Source organism: Mercenaria mercenaria, chromosome 6, assembly GCF_021730395.1.
Source record: "Mercenaria mercenaria strain notata chromosome 6, MADL_Memer_1, whole genome shotgun sequence".
NCBI classification, from domain to species: domain Eukaryota; kingdom Metazoa; phylum Mollusca; class Bivalvia; order Venerida; family Veneridae; genus Mercenaria; species Mercenaria mercenaria.
This window is the reverse complement of record NC_069366.1, coordinates 42,456,795-42,475,762: the sequence shown is the minus strand read 5'-3', so window position 1 is coordinate 42,475,762 and position 18,968 is coordinate 42,456,795. Positions and strand designations below refer to the sequence as shown.

Genomic DNA, 18,968 nt, shown 5'->3' with positions numbered 1-18,968 from the left:
TTGATGAAATTTAGGCCAGTTTCGAAAATGGGTCATATGGGATCAAAACCTAGGTCACTAGGTCAAATCAAAGGAAAACCTTGTGTATGCAATAGAGGCTGTATTTTTCAATTGATCTTCATGAAATTTAGCCAGAATGATTACCTTGATAAAATCTAGGCCGAGTTCGAAAATGGGTCATCTGGGGTCAAAAACTAGGTCACTAGGTCAAATCGAAGAAAAACATTGTGTATGCAATAGAGGATGTATTTTTCAATTGATCTTCATGAAATTTGGTCAGAGTGATTGCCTTGATGAAATCTAGGTCAAGTTTGAATATGGGTTATCTGAGGTCAAAAACTAGGTCACTAGGTCAAATTAAAGAAAAACCTTGTGTATGCGATAGAGACTGTTTTTTTTTCAATTGATTTTTATGAAATTTGGTCAGGATGATTGCCTTAATGAATTCTAGGTCGAATTTGAATATGGGTCATCTGAGGTCAAAAACAGGTCACTTGGTCAAATCAAAGAAAAACTTGTGTATGTGATAGAGGCTGTATTTTTCAATTGATCTTCATGAATTTTGGTCAGAATGATTGCCTTGATAAAATCTAGGTCGAGTTTGAACATGGGTTATCTAGGGTCAAAAACTAGGTCATATCTAAGAAAATGCTTGTTTTATCGCAAGAGACCAATTTTTTGGTTCAATCTTAATGAAAATTGGTCAGAATATTTGTTTCCATGAAATCACAAGGTCAAACATGTTTTACACTGTTATGGTGTGTTTCTTAGGTGAGCGACCTAGGGCCATCTTGGCCCTCTTGTTTCAGTAGTTTGTTTAGAATTTTTAAAAAGGGCTCTCTGATGTGAAGCATGTTTAATTTAAATAAAAACCTGCCCCAGCACCATCTTCTGGCTTTTTAGCTCACCTGAGCACAAAGTGCTCAGGGTGAGGTATTGTGATCGCTCACCGTCTGGCGTCCGTCCGTCCGTCGTCCGTCCACACTTTCCTTTAAACAACATCTCCTCCTAAACCAACAGGCCAATTTTGATAAAACTTCACAGGGATGTTCCTTGGATGGCCCCCTTTCAAAATTGTTCAAAGAATTGAATTCCATGCAGAACACTGGTTGCCATGGCAACCGAAAGGAAAAACTTTAAAAATCTTCTTCTCAAAAACCAGAAGCCCTAGAGCTTAGATATTTGGTGTGAAGCATTGCCTAGTGGACCTCTACCAAGTTTGTTCAAATCATGACCCCGGGGTCAAAATTGACCCCGCCCCAGGGGTCACTTGATTTTACATAAGAAAATCTTAAAAAATCTTCTTCTCAAAAACCAGAAGCCTTAGAGCTTAGATATTTGACATGTAGCATTGCCTAGTGGACCTCTACTAAAATTGTTCAAATCATGACCCTGGGGTCAAAATTGACCCCGCCCCAGGGGTCACTTGATTTTACATAGGAAAATCTTCAAAAAATTTCTAAAAATAAACCAGAAGGCCTAGAGCTTAGATATTTCACATGTAGCATTGCCTAGTGGACCTCTACAAAATTTGTTCAAATCATGGCTCCCGGGGTCAAAATTGACCCTGCCCCAGGGGTCACTTGATTTTACATAGAAAAAATTTTAAAAATCTTCTTCTCAAAAACCAGAAGCCCTAGAGCTTAGATATTTGACATGTAGCATTGCCTAGTGGACCTCTACAAAAGTTGTTCAAATTATGACCCGGGGGTCAAATTTGACCCCGCCTTAGGGGTCACTTGACTTTACATAGGAAAATCTTCAAAAAATTTCTAAAAATAAACTGGGGCCTCCGTGGCCGAGTGGTTACGGTCGCTGACTTCAAATCACTTGCCCCTCATCGATGCGGGTTCGAGCCTCACTCGGGGTGTTGAATTCTTCATGTGAGGAAGCCATCCAGCTGGCTTACGGAAGGTCGGTGGTTCTACCCAGGTGCCCGCTCGTGATGAAATAATGCACGGAGGGGCACATGGGGTCTTCCTCCACCATTAAAGCTGGAAAGTCGCCATATGACCTATCATGTGTCGGTGCGACGTTAAATCCAAAAAAAAATAAATAAAAATAAACTAGAAGGCCTAGAGACTAGATATTTAACATGTAGCATTGCCTAGTGGACCTCTACAAAATTTGTTCAAACCTTGTCCCCCGGGGTCAAAATTGACTCCGCCCTAGGTGTCACTTGATTTTACATAGGAAAATCTTAAAGAAAAATTCTAAAAATAAACCAGAAGGCCTAGATCTTAGATATTTGACATGTAGCATTGCCTATTAGACTTTTACAAAGTTTATTCAAATCATGACCCCTGGGGTCAAATTGACCCTGCCCCATGGGTTTACTTGATTGTACATAAAAAAATCTTCAAAATTTTCTAAAAATAAACCAGAAGAGCTTAGATATTTGACATGTAGCATTGCCTAGTGGACCGCTACAAAGAGTTTTCAAATCTTGTTTTTAAAGTTACTTAAAGAAAATTTCAACTATATTCTCTCATAATTCTTTTGATTGATTTCTATTATGATCTTTTGACCTTGAAGACTTGTCCTTAAGTGCAATGATAACAGGTGAGCGATATAGGGCCATCATGGCCCTCTTGTATAAATTATATGGCAGTTGGTGGTTTAAAGCTCTGTTATATTATGAAACAATATTTGTACCCCCTGACAACAAAGTTGTAAGGGGGGGCTATACTGGTTTCAGGTTGTCTGTCTGTCAGTCTGTCCATCTGTCTGTCTGTCCATCTGGCCGTCTGTCCGTAGACGCAATCTTGTGCGCACCATCTCTCCTTATCCCCTTGACAGAATTTAATGAAACTTCACACAAGTGATCAGTACCAACAGTAGTTGTGCATGGGGCATGTTAGGTTCTTTTAGAAAAAAAAAAGTGCAGAGTTATGGGACTTTGTCTTTTTGTTACTATACTATATACATAGACACAATCTTGTGCGCACCATCTCTCCTCATCCCCTTGACACAATTTAATGAAACTTCACACAAGTGATCAGTACCAACAGTAGTTGTGCATGGGGCATGTTAGGTTGTTTTAGAAAAAAAATTTGCAGAGTTATGGGACTTTGTTTTTTTGTTACTATACTATATACATAGACACAATCTTGTGCGCACCATCTCTCCTCATCCCCTTGACACAATTTAATGAAACTTCACACAAGTGATCAGTACCAACAGTAGTTGTGCATGGGGCATGTTAAGTTCTTTTAGAAAAAAAAATTTGCAGAGTTATGGGACTTTGTTTTTTTTGTAACTATACTATATACATAGACACAATCTTGTGCGCACCATCTCTCCTCATCCCCTTGACACAATTTAATGAAACTTCACACAAGTGATCAGTACCAACAGTAGTTGTGCATTGGGCATGTTAGGTTCTTTCAGAAAAAAGTTTTGCAGAGTTATGGGACTTTGTTTTTTTGTTACTATACTATATACATAGACACAATCTTGCTATTTACTGTCACTGTGAAAATTTTACACGCCCATTGATCAGTAAAAAAGCCAAAGTAACTGAAAGTAATTGTACCCCCCGACAACAAAGTTGTAAGGGAGGGTATACTGGTTTCAGGTTGTCTGTCTGTCTGTCTGTCTGTCCGTCTGTCTGTCTGTCCATCTGTCCGTCTGTCTGTCTGTCCGTCTGTCCGTAGACGCAATGTGGTGCGCACCATCTCTCCTTATCCCCTTGACAGAATTTAATGAAACTTCACACAAGTGATCAGTACCAACAGTAGTTGTGCATGGGGCATGTTAGGTTCTTTTAGAAAAAAAATTTGCAGAGTTATGGGACTTTGTTTTTTTGCTACTATACTATATAGTATATACATAGACACAATCTTGTGCGCACCATCTCTCCTCATCCCCTTGACACAGTTTAATGAAACTTCACACAAGTGATCAGTACCAACAGTAGTTGTGCATGGGGCATGTTAGGTTCTTTTAGAAAAAAAAATTTGCAGAGTTATGGGACTTTGTTTTTTTGTTACTATACTATATACATAGACACAATCTTGTGGCACCATCTCTCTTCATCCCTTTGACACAATTTAATGAAACTTCACGCAAGTGATCAGTAACAACAGTGGTTGTGCATGGGGCATGTTAGGTTCTTTCAGAAAAAAAAATTTGCAGGGTTATGGGACTTTGTTTTTTTGTTACTATACTATATACATAGACACAATCTTGTGCGCACCATCTCTCCTCATCCCCTTGACACAATTTAATGAAACTTCACACAAGTGATCAGTAACAACAGTAGTTGTGCATTGGGCATGTTAGGTTCTTTCAGAAATTTTTTTTGCAGAGTTATGGGACTTTGTTTTTTTGTTACTATACTATATACATAGACACAATCTTGTGCGCACCATCTCTCCTCATCCCCTTGACACAATTTAATGAAACTTCACACAGGTAATCAGTAACAACAGTAGTTGTGCATGGGGCATGTTAGGTTCTTTCAGCGACAAAAATTGCAGAGTTATGGGACTTTGTTTCTTGTTAACATACTATGTACATACAGTCTGCATATGCAATCTTGTGCGTGCCTAATCTACCAAACCCTTGCGCACAATTTAATGAAACTTCACACAAGTGATCAGTCAAACCCTAGTTGTGCATGGTGCATGTTACATTCTTTTAGATAAATATTCTGCATAGTTATGGGATTTTGTTTTTTGTAACTATACTGTATACATACAGTCCACATAATTATGCAGTCTTGTGTGCGTCAAATTGCAATGTACTGTGTCAGTGCATGCGGGGGGGGGGGGGGGGGGGGGGGGGGGGGGGGGGGGGGGGGTACATTCATCACCTTTAGTGATAGCTCTAGTTAGATTTAATTGACAATTACAACCCAAATCTAAGTCAGTAATTAGTTAATTTCAATTACTTTAATTTAGTTTGTGCTTAATTATTCATTATTTTCAATTAAATCAAAATTTGTAATTAATTATAATTAATTAAATTACAATTATAATTAGGCACATCCCTGATACATAGACACAATCTTGTGCACACCATCTCTCCTCATCCCCTTGACACAATTTAATGAAACTTCACACAAGTAATCAGTAACAACAGTAGTTGTGCATGGGGCATGTTAGGTTCTTTCAGCGACAAAAATTGCAGAGTTATGGGACTTTGTTTCTTGTTAACATACTATGTACATACAGTCTGCATATGCAGTCTTGTGCGAGCCTAATCTACCAAACCCTTGCACACAATTTAATGAAACTTCACACAAGTGATCAGTACAAACCCTAGTTGTGCATGGTGCATGTAACATTCTTTTAGATAAATATTCTGCATAGTTATGGGACTTTGTTTTTTGTTACTATACTGTATACATACAGTCTATATACATACAGTCCACATAATTATGCAGTCTTGTATGCGTCAAATTGCAATGTACTGTGTCAGCGCATGCGGAGGGTACATTCATCACCTTTAGTGATAGCTCTAGTTTAATTGTGTATTAATCCTTTTCAAATAATAAATATCTATTTGATATTATCAGTACTATCAAATATTATTGATCACCTTAATAAGGCCTAAATACAAACATGTGATCTTGAAATATTCCTATTTTCTGTTACAGAGGATGTTAAATCTCTTGCTCTACCAGGTACCTACCATGAGAAGGTTGTCAGTCTTGGAACATCTCTACGCAAGTTTTCCAGACTTAAACATCTTGATCTGTCCAGGAACAATATATCCAGTTTGCAGGTATGTTTCTCTAGCAAGTGTCCATTTTCTTTTTACATAATCATGTTTATTAAAGATTACTAAAATTTCCAGAGGTTTTAAACAGTTCTGATGTAGCAGGATCCAAGATATTTTCCAGTTTTTTTTTTTCATTTTTGTTTGCCCCAAATATTGGCTGTCACAAATTTTGTACAATTCATGACTTTAAAATTCACTGTTGGATTTTAAATTGTCTTAGGACATAAGAGTTTGATTCATAAAAAACTTTCTAATGGTGCACTTTTCATCCAATCTGAGTTGATATATTATTTTGATTGTTTCTTCAATTTTCAGGGTTTGGAACACTTGAAGCTTTTGGAAAAGTTAAATCTGTATCCTTACTATTTATATTTCAAAGTCTTAGATATTTTTGAGACAAGTAACTTGTGATAAGTTGCCAGAAAGAACCCGACCGGCATGTGAAATTTTATATATAACATACATTATAGAAAAGTGTCTAGTTTTATATTTCAGGTCATTTAGTTACAACAGGGCTCACGCTGTCAGTCGCCATTTGCGATTATTTTATGTAAATGGCGAATATTTTTTCATTTTGGCAACAGGAACTGGCGATTATTTTATTTAATAGCTACATAAATAATTATACCAAGTGAGACAGTAACTTGCGATCAGCTAGCATAGAAAATCGATAAAGCTTACTGTTTATTAACTCGTGTATTCCAAACTTGTGTCAACTATGCCGATAACATTGCCTAATGCGGTAGGATGCAGACGACAGTTAAACTATTATAACCGGAGTCAATCTTACTAATCTAGCTATCAATCAGATTGAACTGGGCTACTTTTTGGGAACATTTTCAAGCACCAACGCAAATTTTCTTCAACTCTATATTCGGCAGACTTAAACCAATTTGTACCGGCAGTTTCCTAAAACAGAAATTGCCGTCTTTAGTTAGATCTATTGCTAATTTAATTATCTGTAAAAAATATTGTAAACTGACCTAACTGTGGATGATTTCAAAATATCTTTAATCAGAATCTAGGTTAGATCTATATGTGTTTTTCATTTGAAATGCAATTGTTCGAAGTGAAAAAAAATCTTATTTTTTTCGAATTTCCAGAATTTAAAAAGAACGCGAATGTGTTGAAATATTACAGGCCAGATATTTTTAATGGTTTATTTTTTTTTACTGAGACAATTCTGGCATAATAAATATTTGTTTTGCACATTAAACCAAGAAATGATCGGGAAACCCATCTATATTTAGAAACATGGCCGATACGGGCAAGCTAAAAAAATTCAACAAATAAATTTGCTTGCATACTGTCATTAGCATAAGTAAAAACATTCTTAAACACTTAAAAAAATTAGAATATTTATTGAATAAAACATCAAAAACTTGTTGACAGAAAACCTGTAATTCAGTAGTGTGAATAGATGTCAAATATCATGTATTTTCGTGACCCGATTGTTTTGTTCTTTTCGGGCAATTTAAGTGCAGTTGTGGTCAAAAGAATCATGAAAATACTTTTGATATATATAAAGAAAAAGTATAAACATGATTGATACTCAAAGATTTGGTAAACTTTCCATTGTGTGCAACTGTGCTGATATTGTGTGTGCATGAATGGGGCTAATTGAGTCATTGCCCAGTCCACAATGTCAGTCACTATCAACCATTTCAGCTCAGCCTTACACAAACTAAATACATGTCCTGTAAATGCCTTCAAAATCCATCAGAATATATAGCATTTTAAACATTTATAGTGGGACCCCACCATCAATATTAGGAGGTAATTTCCCTGAATCACCGATTCCCACAAACCCCTGTTGGGGCCTACTTAAACTTTTTAAAGCAATTAAGAAAATATATATATGTTAAAGTTTATTATTTTTATTTTCATAAAAATTGCTCGCAAAGGTTCGCATCAGTTTTGGCTATTATTTTTTTAATAGGTTAAAAAGTTGGCTATTATTTTTTGGAGGCCAGTGTGAGCCCTGAACTTACATGTAGGCTTAAAAATTATTAACCCCATGTGGTTCTGGGACAATCTGTGTATGAAAAGAATTGGAACCACTGCCTTACCCTTGCATGATCGTAAGAGGCGACTTATAGGGTCTTAACACTTGGTTTTGCAGTAACTCTGTGATTCCAGCAGGTATGCAAAATTTGATTCCATACCTCATGTTTTTATTTCGATGTAAATGAGATGTGGAACCAAAATTTGTAGTCCTGTTTGGCACCATATGACCTATACTCATTACTGTGTTGGTGCGCCATAAAACCCAAATAAATAAATAAATAAATAAAAATTAAGGGTAAATTTTCCAAAATTTGTAGATACATGTAGGGGAGCTTGGGCTTTTTTTTTATACACCAGTTTTTTGTCAGTCTGCCTGTCTGTTCATCCGTAGCATTTAGTGTCTGGAGCATAACTAGGTAACCATTAAAGGTATTGACTTCAAATTTGACATAAAGGTAGGTGGTGATAACGATGTGCAGAGAATATGAACCAGGTCAAATTTATCCCTCATATATTGAGCTGAACAAATTCAGTTGTTAACAGTTTGATAATATTTTTCATTATACTTTGTATATGTAACTATCATCCTATTGTAAATGTACTTACATATGTTATAATGTCATTACTCATATATTTTGTAAGATATTTTCTGTGTATATATTTAAATAATTGTTATGTCAGTCACTGAAAAGTGGAATAAAAGAATATATAACTTCAGTCTTACTATTTGAGACTTTGACTTCAGTCTTAGCATATAATGTAAGTGGTGATGAAACGATATGCAGAGCACATGAGCTTGTCTCAAAGATCAAGGTCACAAATTGAGTTCAAATCTGCCCTTCGATTTTTGCGTCCAGAGCACAACTTCAAAATTATTTGAGGTATTGACTTTCAACTTGGAATATAGGTGCATGTTGAAAAAGTTATTTAAAGAGTGCAACAATCCAAATTATTGTTTTGCATGATGAAAAAAATGTACAAAAGCAATTTGTTTGCAACTATTGCAAGACATATTGTATAAAATAAGTAAAGCAATGTCTTGCCTTCTTTCAAAGGTAACTTCATTTCTATAATTTGTAATAAATCCTGCAGAATGTTTTTAGTATTTCCTTTACACTTCACTCAGGTACTATAATAATATTGAAACTTTAGAAGAGTTAAAGCGATTGAAATACAACCCTAACTTGAAGGAGCTTGATCTACGTTTAAACCCAGTGACTCGCACAGAAACAGACTATAGGCTATATCTCATACACATGCTGCCTAACCTGCAGAAACTAGGTAAGTACAGAAACAGACTATAGGTTATATCTTAAACACATCTGCCCAACCTGCAGAAACTAGGTAAGTACAGAAACAGACTATAGGTTATATCTTAAACACATCTGCCCAACCTGCAGAAACTAGGTAAGTACAGAAACAGACTATAGGTTATATCTTAAACACATCTGCCCAACCTGCAGAAACTAGGCAACATATTCTGTCTTCAAATAAATAGTTGGTTCTTTTTGACCATTGATGATAGACTTGAATCCATTTTCAGTCAGCTGTGAGACTGTTTATCTGATATTTGCCTTAAGCTTTGAAAGTAAAGATATATTACCAACGCACACAGTACAGTCACCATTTAATGATGTCATTTCATATTAAAGATGTATCCCGGAATAAGTTGTAGCGCAGAGAATTTCTTAAATTTTGCTTGTATGCTCTTTAAGATATAATGGAATAAAAACAACCTTCATAAGTATTGGTTGCCTTGCTAATTATTGTACTTTGACTGTTTTTAGAACACTACTATTTGTCATTTAATTATGTACTTTGACTGTTTTCAGAACACTACTATTTGTCATTTAATTAAAAATGGACGAAAAAAGTTAATCAAAAATCATAAAACTAGAAAAGCCAAATAATAATATTCCAAGATATTTGACAATACCAGGTCCTGTATGTTATTTACTAAAATTTTAATTTCAGCCGCACATGAAAAATCTGGAATAACCTTAACTGTATCAGTTATTCCAGGTAAAATTTAAATGTTTTTGTACATAAAAATAATCCCAGCACAGAGAAATGTACTTTTTTTTTGTATATATACCTCAACATATATAACACTAGAAAATGTTTAAAAAAAACCTATAGGTCGCCTTGCTTGTTTCCAAGATATATATAACATTTAATTACCTCCCTTTTATACTTTCGAACTTTTAATATTTCAGTACACATTCTGTTAATGAGCGGATTTTTATCTCACATGTCACAAAGTGACAAGGTGAGCTTTTGTGGTCGCGCAGCGTCCGTTGTCAGTCCGTCCGTCCGTGCGTCCGTAAACTTTTGCTTGTGACCACTCTAGAGGTCACATTTTTCGTGGGATTTTTATGAAAGTTGGTCTGAATGTTCATCTTGATGATATCTAGGTCAAGTTCGAAACTGGGTCACGTGTGATCAAAAACTAGGTCAGTAGGTCTAAAAATAGAAAAACCTTGTGACCTCTCTAGAGGCCATATTTTCAATGGATCTTCATGAAAATTAATCAGAATGTTCACCTTGATGATGTCTAGTTCAGGTTTGAAACTGGGTCATGTGCCTTCAAAAACTAGGTCAGTAGGTGAAATAAAAGAAAAACCTTGTGACCTCTCTAGAGGCCATATTTTTTGTTTGGCTCCTTCCCCTATTTCCAGAGTTATGGCCCCTGAAATAGTGAAAAAATGCACATTTTCACCTTGTGATGTGCCTAGCTCAAGTAGTATTTCATATAAATTTATGAAACCCTGCATGAGTCTTTATCATGATATAAACTTACGCACCTCCTATTTTTCATGTGGCTCCACCCCCTTTTTCCAAAGGTATGGCCCAGGAAATAGTCAGAAATGCACATTTTCACCTAATGACATGCCTAGCTCAAAAAGTATTTGATGTAAATTCATGAAACCTTGCAGACTTGGCCATCTTCTTGAGATTTTAGCACCAGTTACAGAGTTATGGTCCTTGAATTAGCCAAATAGTGGATTTTTTTAGCTCACCTTGGTGAGCTTCTGTGATCGCCCGTCGTCCGTCCATCCACAATTTCTTGTGAACACGATAGAGACAACATTTTGTAAGCAATTTTAATCAAACTTGTACAAAACTTGTATTGGCATAATATCTCGGTTCCTTTCGAAAACTGGCCAGATCCCATCATGTGTTTTAGAGTTATTGCCCCTTAAAGGGCCAAAATTTGCTATTTTTGGCTTGTGAACACGATTATAAGACCACATTTTGCAATCAACTTTAATCAAACTTGCACACAACTTGTATTGGCATAATAGCTCGGTTCCTTTCGAATACTGGCCAGAACCCATCATGGGTTCCAGAGTTATGGCCCCTTAAAGAGCCAAAATTTGCTGTTTTGGCTTGTGAACACGATAGAGACCACATTTTGCTATCAGCTTTAATAAAACTTGAACACAACTTGTATTGGCATAATATCTCGGTTCCTTTCGAAAACTGACCAGATCCCGTCATGGGTTCCAGAGTTACGGCCCCCTTAAAGAGCCAAAATTTGCCATTTTTGGCTTGTGAACACGATAGAGACAACATTTTGCAATCAACTTTAATGAAACTTGCACACAACTAGTATTGGCATAATATCTCGATTCCTTTCGAAAACCGGCCAGATCCCATAATGGGTTCCAGAGTTAGGCCCCTTAAAGGGCCAAAATTTGCTGTTTTTGCTTTTGCAGCCATCTAGAGACTTCATTTATGGTTTGATTTGATACAAACTTGCTAAATATCTTCAACAACAATAAATCTTGGATTCCATGTTGAATCTGTTGGATCCAATCTTAGGTTCTGTAGTTTCGGCCCCTGATCGATCCCTGAAAGAGCCAAAATTTCGTAATTTTTACCTTGTGAACACGATAGAAGTGACATATATTTGATTTAAACCACATTTACACACAACTTAAGTCACAATAAGATCTCGGTTTCTTTCGAAAACTGGCTAGATTCCATCGTGGGTTTTAGAGGTACTGCCCCTGAAAGGGGCAAATTTTTTTTTTATTTTGGCCGTTTCAGCAATATAGAGGTTTCATTTTTGCTTTGATTTGATACAAACTTGCACATAATGATTATCTTATGATCTCTAGGCCTGGATTGAAACTGGGTCATGTCGGGTCAAAAACTAGGTCATCAGGTCAAATCAAAGGAAAAGCTTGTTAACAACCTAGAGGCCCCATTTATTAGGGTTGCGTACCGGTTCTCGATATGTATTGAACACCGGTATTCAGGGTTCGATCGATACATCGAATCTAACGTTCCTTTATCGATCAAAATATCAATCAAAAACAAACTAACTACATGGTAAATGGCCTCAGTAATAGTTCTCCTCCAGTTAGCATAATTTGTTTACTCCGGAAATGCTTTTTTATGACGTCACACCTGACGGCCAGTCAGCGTTCAACAAAATTGGAAAAATGTAAGTATACGGTACCCGAAACAGAACTCTTCCCATAATAAGGTAATTTTTGCATTGGTGATTTTTCTTTCGTCTGCAAATTCTAAGTGTACTGAACAAATTAGGAATAAATCTCCACCATAAGCATGCCGCTACCAAAAAAGTAAAGTCTGGTCGTACATTGATAAAACTGTTGGAGGTGCAGACTGCAAGTTATGCATCAAAAACATTGTTAGTAAGGGCGGAAACACTACAAATCTCGCGGCACACTTGCAAAGAGCGCACAAGATTGATTGTATGCCGCATCCATCAGTTGCAGGTGATTCATCACAAATTTTTACAAACAAGGTCGATGTTGGGTGCAGATGCATAAGACTGCATGATTTTCCTGAAGACAAATGCATCCAAGTCATGTGATTTTTTCACAGAATAGTCCGACCTTAAAAGTGATTAATCAACACTAGTAATTAAGTTCATATTGCACTACTATAGTATATGGTCTTGTACTCTTTTATTATTCCATTAGAAAATATCATATGATATATCGAATATCAATCATTTTGTATCGATACAAATATCGTATAGATTATTTTCAGTGATATGCACCCCTACCATTTATGACCCTGTCTTCATGAAACTTGGTCAGAATGTTTATCTTGATGATTTTTAGGCCAAGTTTGAAACTGGCTCATATAGGGTCAGAAACTAGGTCATCAGGTCAAATCAAAGGAAAAGCTTGTTAACACTCTTTAGGCCACATTTATGACCCTATCTTCATGAAACTTGGTCAGAATGTTTATCTTGATGATTCCTAGGCCAATAGGTTTGAAACTGGGTCATATGGGGTCAAAAACTAGGTCACCCAGTCAAATCGAAGGAATGCTTGTTAACACTCTTGTTCATTTGATGTGCATGAAACTTGGTCAGAATGTTTCTCTGCATGAAATATCGTATGAATTTTTATCTGGGTCATGTGGGGTCAAAAACTAGGTCACCTGGTCAAATCAAAGAATAACCTTGTTGAAACCTTAGAGGGCACATTTTTAGCTCGACTATACTAATTATATGGAGAGCTATCCTACTCAACCCGGCGTCGGCGTCCTTCCGCGACCCCACCTTGGTTAAAGTTTTTGTACACTTTCTCTTTTTTTATGCCCCCACTTTTGGGTGGGGGGCATATAGATCTGCCCTTGTCCGTCCGTCCTTCCATCTGTCCTTTCGAGAATGTTGTGTCGCGCGTAGCTCCAAAAGTATTTGACATTATAAGAGTCATAAAACTTTACAGGAATGTTGGTCAGCATGTGTAGTTGTGCACTTTGGGTTTCGCGTCCTGATTCATTCAGTCGTGTAGGAGTTATGGCCCCTGATTTGGTAAAAATTGGTCATTTTAATGTTGTGTCACGCCTAGCTCCAAAAGTATTTGACCTACAGTCACAAAACTTTACAGGAATGTTGGTTAGCATGTGTAGTTGTGCACCAGGGGTTTTGCGTCCGGATTCATTCAGTTGTGTAGTAGTTATGGCCCCTGACTTAGTAAAAAATTGGTTATTATGCCCCCCTTCGAAGAAGGAGGGGTATATTGTTTTGCGGATGTCGGTCGGTTGGAATGTAGACCAATCCGTTTCCGGATGATAACTCAAGAATGCTTGGGCCTAGGATCATGAAAGTTGATAGGGAGGTTGATCATCACCAGCAGATGACCCCTTTTGATTTTGAGGTCTGTATGTCAAAGGTCAAGGTCACAGTGACCCCGAATAGTAAAACGGTTTCCGGATGATAACTCAAGAACTCTTGGGCCTAGGGTCATGAAAGTTGATAGGGAGGTTGAGTATGACCAGCAGATGACCCCTATTGATTTTGAGGTCAGTATGTTAAAGGTCAAGGTCACAGTGACCCTGAACAGTAAAACGGTTTCCGGATGATAACTCAAGCACGCTTAGGCCTAGGATCATGAAAGTTGATAGGGAGGTTGATCATGACCAGCAGATGACCCCTATTGATTTTGAGTTCCGTATGTCAAAGGTCAAGGTCACAGTGACCAGGAACAGTAAAATGGTTTCCAGGCAGTAACTCTAGAACGCTTGGGCCTAGTTTCAGGAAAGTTGACAGTTAGGTTGGCCATGACCAGCAGATAACCCTATTGATTTTGAGGTCATTAGGTCAAAGGTCAAGGTCACATTGGCCAGGAACAGTTAAAACGGTTTCTTATCTTCTTATCCAAAACCATAGGGCCTAGGGCTTTGATATTTGGTATGTAGCAAAATCTAGTGGTCCTCTACCAAGATTGTTCAGATTATTTCCCTGGGGTCAAATATGGCCCCACCCCGGGGGTCACGTGGTTTATATAGACTTATATAGGAAAAAACTTTGAAAAACCTCTTGTCCAAAACCACAGGGCCTAGGGCTTTGATAGTTTGTATATGACATCATCTAGTGGTCCTCTACTAAGATTGTTCAAATTATTCCCCTAGGGTCAAATATGGCTCTGCCCCAGGGGTCATATGGTTCATATAGACTTATATAGGGAAAAACCTAGAACCTTCATGTCCATAACTTACATCATTCAAATTTGGACCACATGTATAGCTTTGAGTGACAAGATGAACCTTGACATGAGTTGACCTTGATATTGACCTAGTGACCTACTTTCACATTTCTGTAGCTACAGCCTTCAAATTTGGACCACATGCATAGGTTTGTGTACCGAAAAAACCTTGACCTTGTTATTGACCTAGTGACCTACTTTCACATTTTTGAAGGTACAGGCTTCAAATTTGGACCACATGCATAGTTTTTTGTTCCAAATTAAAATTTGACCTTGATTTTGACCTAGTGACCTACTTTCACATTTCTCAAGCTACAGCCTTCAAATTTGAACCACAAGCATAGTTTCGTGTACTGAAATGGACTTTGATCTTGAGATTGACCTAGTGACCTACTTTCACATTTCTGAAGATACAGGCTTCAAATTTGGACCACTTGCATAGTTTTGTGTTCCGAAATAAAATTTGACCTTGATTTTGACCTAGTGACCTTCTTTCACATTTCTCAAGCTACAGCCTTCAAATTTGAACCACATGCATAGTTTTGTGTACCGAAATGAACTTTGATCTTGAGATTGACATAGTGACCTACTTCCACATTTCTCACTACAGGCTTCAAATTTGGACCACATGCATATTTTTGTGTTCTGAATTGAAATTTGACATTGATTTTTACCTATATTACCAACTTTCACACTTCTCAAGCTACAGCCTTCAGATTTAAAGCACTTGCATAGTTCTGTCTACCGAAATGAAGTTTGACCTTGAAATTGATCTAGTGACCTGCTTTCACATTTCTCAAGCCACAGCTTTCAAATTTGGACCACATACACATTGTTTTGTACTGAAATGAAATTTGACCTTGATTTTGACCTTGAGCTAGTCTTGAAATTTGGAACATTGAAAAATGGCTCAGTGGATGGCGCCAAGATCACTCTGTAATCTCTCGTTAGGTTAATAGGTTAAAGGTCAAGGTCAGATTAAACCGGAATGGTAGAACTTTTGTTTACAGTGAGCATATAATTTCTGTTCCTTGTGCAATTACTGAATGCATCAAGGGGGGCATTTCGTGTTCGACGAGCTCTTGTTTTAATGTTGTGTCGCGCGTAGCTCCAAAAGTATTTGACCTAGTCTCAGTCACCAAAGTTTACAGGAATGTTGGTCAGCATGTGCAGTTGTGCACCTGGGGTTTCGCGTCCGGATTCACTCAGTCATGTAGGAGTTATGGCCCCTGACTTAGTTAAAAACTGATCATTTTAATGTTGTGTCGCGCATAGCTCCAAAAGTATTTGACCTAGAGTCACCAAAGTTTAAATGAATGTTGGTCAGCATTTGCGGTTGTGCACCTGGGGTTTCGCGTCCGGATTCATTCAGTATTGTAGGAGTTATGGCCCCTGACCTAGGAAAAAATTTGTGTCCTTTGTCATGTAGTAGGGGCATCTGTGTCTCATGCACACATTTCTAGTTCTCCTTATCTCTGTAATTACTTTATGGATTTGTTTCAGACTTAAAATAGTTATTCCTCATCATCACCCACATCATATGGCACAAGGGTCATAACTCTCACACCAATATTTTATGAATTATCCCCCCTTTTTACTTAGAATTTCAGGTTAAAGTTTTGGTGCACTTTAATTCTATCTTAATTATTACGAAATGGATTTGATTCAGACTGAAAGTAGTTGTTCCACATCATACATCATATGACACAAGGTCCATAACTCTGGTACCAATATTTAATTAATTATCCCCCACTTACTTAGAATTTCAGGTTAAAGTTTTGATGCACTTTCACTCTATCTCAGTTATTCCTAAATGGATTTGATTCAAACTTAAAATAGTTGTTCAACATCATCACTTACATCATATGACACAAGAGCCATAACTCTTGCACCAATATTTAATGAATTATCTCCCCTTTTTACTTAGAATTTCAGGTTAAAGTTTTGGTGCACTTTCACTCTATCTCAGTTATTACTGAATGAATTTGATTCAAACTTAAAATAGTTGTTCCACCTTATTACCCACATCATATGACACAAGGCGCATAACTCTGGCACCAATTTTTCATGAATTATGCCCACTTTTACTTAGAATTGAAGGTTAATTTTGATACATTTTCACTATATCTTAGTTATTACTAAATGGATTTGATTCAAACTTGAAGTAGTTGTTCCACATCATCAACCCTCATCATATAACACAAGGTGTATAACTCTTGCACCAATATTTTATGAATTATGCCCTCTTTTTGCTAAGAATTGTACTTATTTAGTGTTTTGATACACTTTATCTTTATCTCTCTTATAACTTAATATTTTTGACACAGACTCAAGCAATTAAGCAATATCTTCATCCACAATTGGAGTCATTAAACACTCCAGTGACAGCTTCATCTTCCTCAGATGTGCCCAGTTTCACTATCCAGCATCGAAATAGTCGAGCGCGCTGTCTCCTGTGACAGCTCTTGTTAGTCCCCTACTGGTTGAAAACCAGTTTCGGGGACTATAGGAATGCACTTTTCCGTCATTCCGTCCGTCCGTCCGTCCGTCCGTCCATCCGCAATTTCGTGTCCGGTCCATAACTCTGTCATCCATGAAGGGATTTTAATATTACTTGGCGCAAATGTTCCCCATGATGAGACGACGTGTCATGCGCAAAATCCGGACCCCTAGCTCAAAGGTCAAGGTCACAATTGGAGGTCAAAGGTCAACAGGGCTTTTTTCCTGTCCGGTCCACAACTCTCCCATCCTTGAAGGGATTTTAGTATTACTTGGCACAAATGTTCCCCATGAGGAGACGACGTGTCATGCGCAAAACCTGGACCCCTAGCTTAAAGGTCAAGGTCACAATTGGAGGTCAAAGGTCAACAAGGCTTTTTTCCTGTCCGGTCCATAACTCTCCCATCTATGAAGGGATTTTAATATTACTTGGCACAATTGTACTTCATAATAAGACGATGTGTCGTGCACAACTTTCAGACCCCTAGCTCAAAGGTCAAGGTCACACTTAGCAGTCAAATGTTAACGTAGCATGAACAGGGTCTGTTTCGTGTCCGGTCCATAGCTCTGACATTCATGAAGGGATTTTTATATCACTTAGCACAAGTGTTCCCCATGATGAGACGACGTGTCATGCGCAAATCCCGGACCCCTAGCTCAAAGGTCAAGGTCACAATTGGAGGTCAAAGGTCAACAGAGTTTTTTTCCTGTCCCGTCCATAACTCTGCCATCCATGAAGGGATTTTAATATTACTTGGCACAAATGTTTCCCATGAGGAGACGACGTGTTGTGCGCAACACCCAATACCCTAGCTTAAAGGTCAAGGTCACACTTTGAGATCAAAGGTCAAGAGGATTTTTTTCCTGTCCGGTCTAAAACTTTGTCATGCAAGCAGGATTTAGATATCAGTTGGCACAAATATTCCCCTGGATGAGACAACATGTCATGCGCAAGAACCAGGTCCCTAGGTCTAAGGTCAAGGTCATATTTAGAGGTCAAAGGTCAAATTCAAGAATGACTTTGTACGGAACATTTCTTCTTCATGCATGGAGGGATTTTGATGTAACTTGGACCAAATGTTCACCACCATGAGGCACCCTTGTTTTTAGAATTACGTCCCTTTGTTTTTACTATAAATAGATTTTATTATAACTTTTTTATTACTGGCGGTAAAGAAAAATCGAGACCACTTTTCTGTGGTACAGCATGCATGTTACATCCAATTTTTAGGTGTATTTTGACCTATCTCTACCTGGTAAAGAGTTTCTTGTGGACTTATATTATATAGATTTTTTTTTGATTTTTTTTGAAAGATTAATTTCCCTTTGTTTTTACTATAAATAACTTACATGATAACATTTTTATAATCAGCCAAAAAAATTCAATATGAAAACAACTGTGGGGTTTTATATATGCACATTTTAATCCAAGTGTGTTGTTATAACATATTGTATATGTAGTACAATATTGTTTATACATCATTGACAGATATCAGTTCATTATGTTATACTGCAGTAGAGAAAATTAGGTGCCTTCCAGTACTTTGTATTGCATGGCAATACTTCATTCACTTGTTGATTCTATCTTCATAAATTTTGGTCAGAATGTTTATCATGAAGTCTTGGACAATTTCAAATCTTGGTCTCATGGGGTCAAAAACTAGGTCATTAGGTCAAATCATAGGAAAAGCTTGTATACACTCTAGAGGCCACTTTTTTTGCTCCAATCTTCCCGAAACTTTGTCAGAATGTTTGTTT

At 37.3% G+C, this 18,968-nt stretch overlaps 1 protein-coding gene across 1 annotated transcript in view; it reads left to right on the top strand.

Moving 5' to 3' along the window:
- The window catches only part of LOC123549147 (centrosomal protein of 72 kDa-like), a 113,979-nt gene that overhangs the window by 30,177 nt on the left and 64,834 nt on the right, over nt 1–18,968 (top strand). Inside the window, exons 2-4 of the mRNA XM_045336992.2 lie at nt 5,603–5,730; nt 6,043–6,080; nt 8,861–9,015. Of these exons, the coding sequence (XP_045192927.2) occupies nt 5,603–5,730; nt 6,043–6,080; nt 8,861–9,015 (321 nt within the window). The remainder of the gene's footprint in view (nt 1–5,602; nt 5,731–6,042; nt 6,081–8,860; nt 9,016–18,968) is intronic.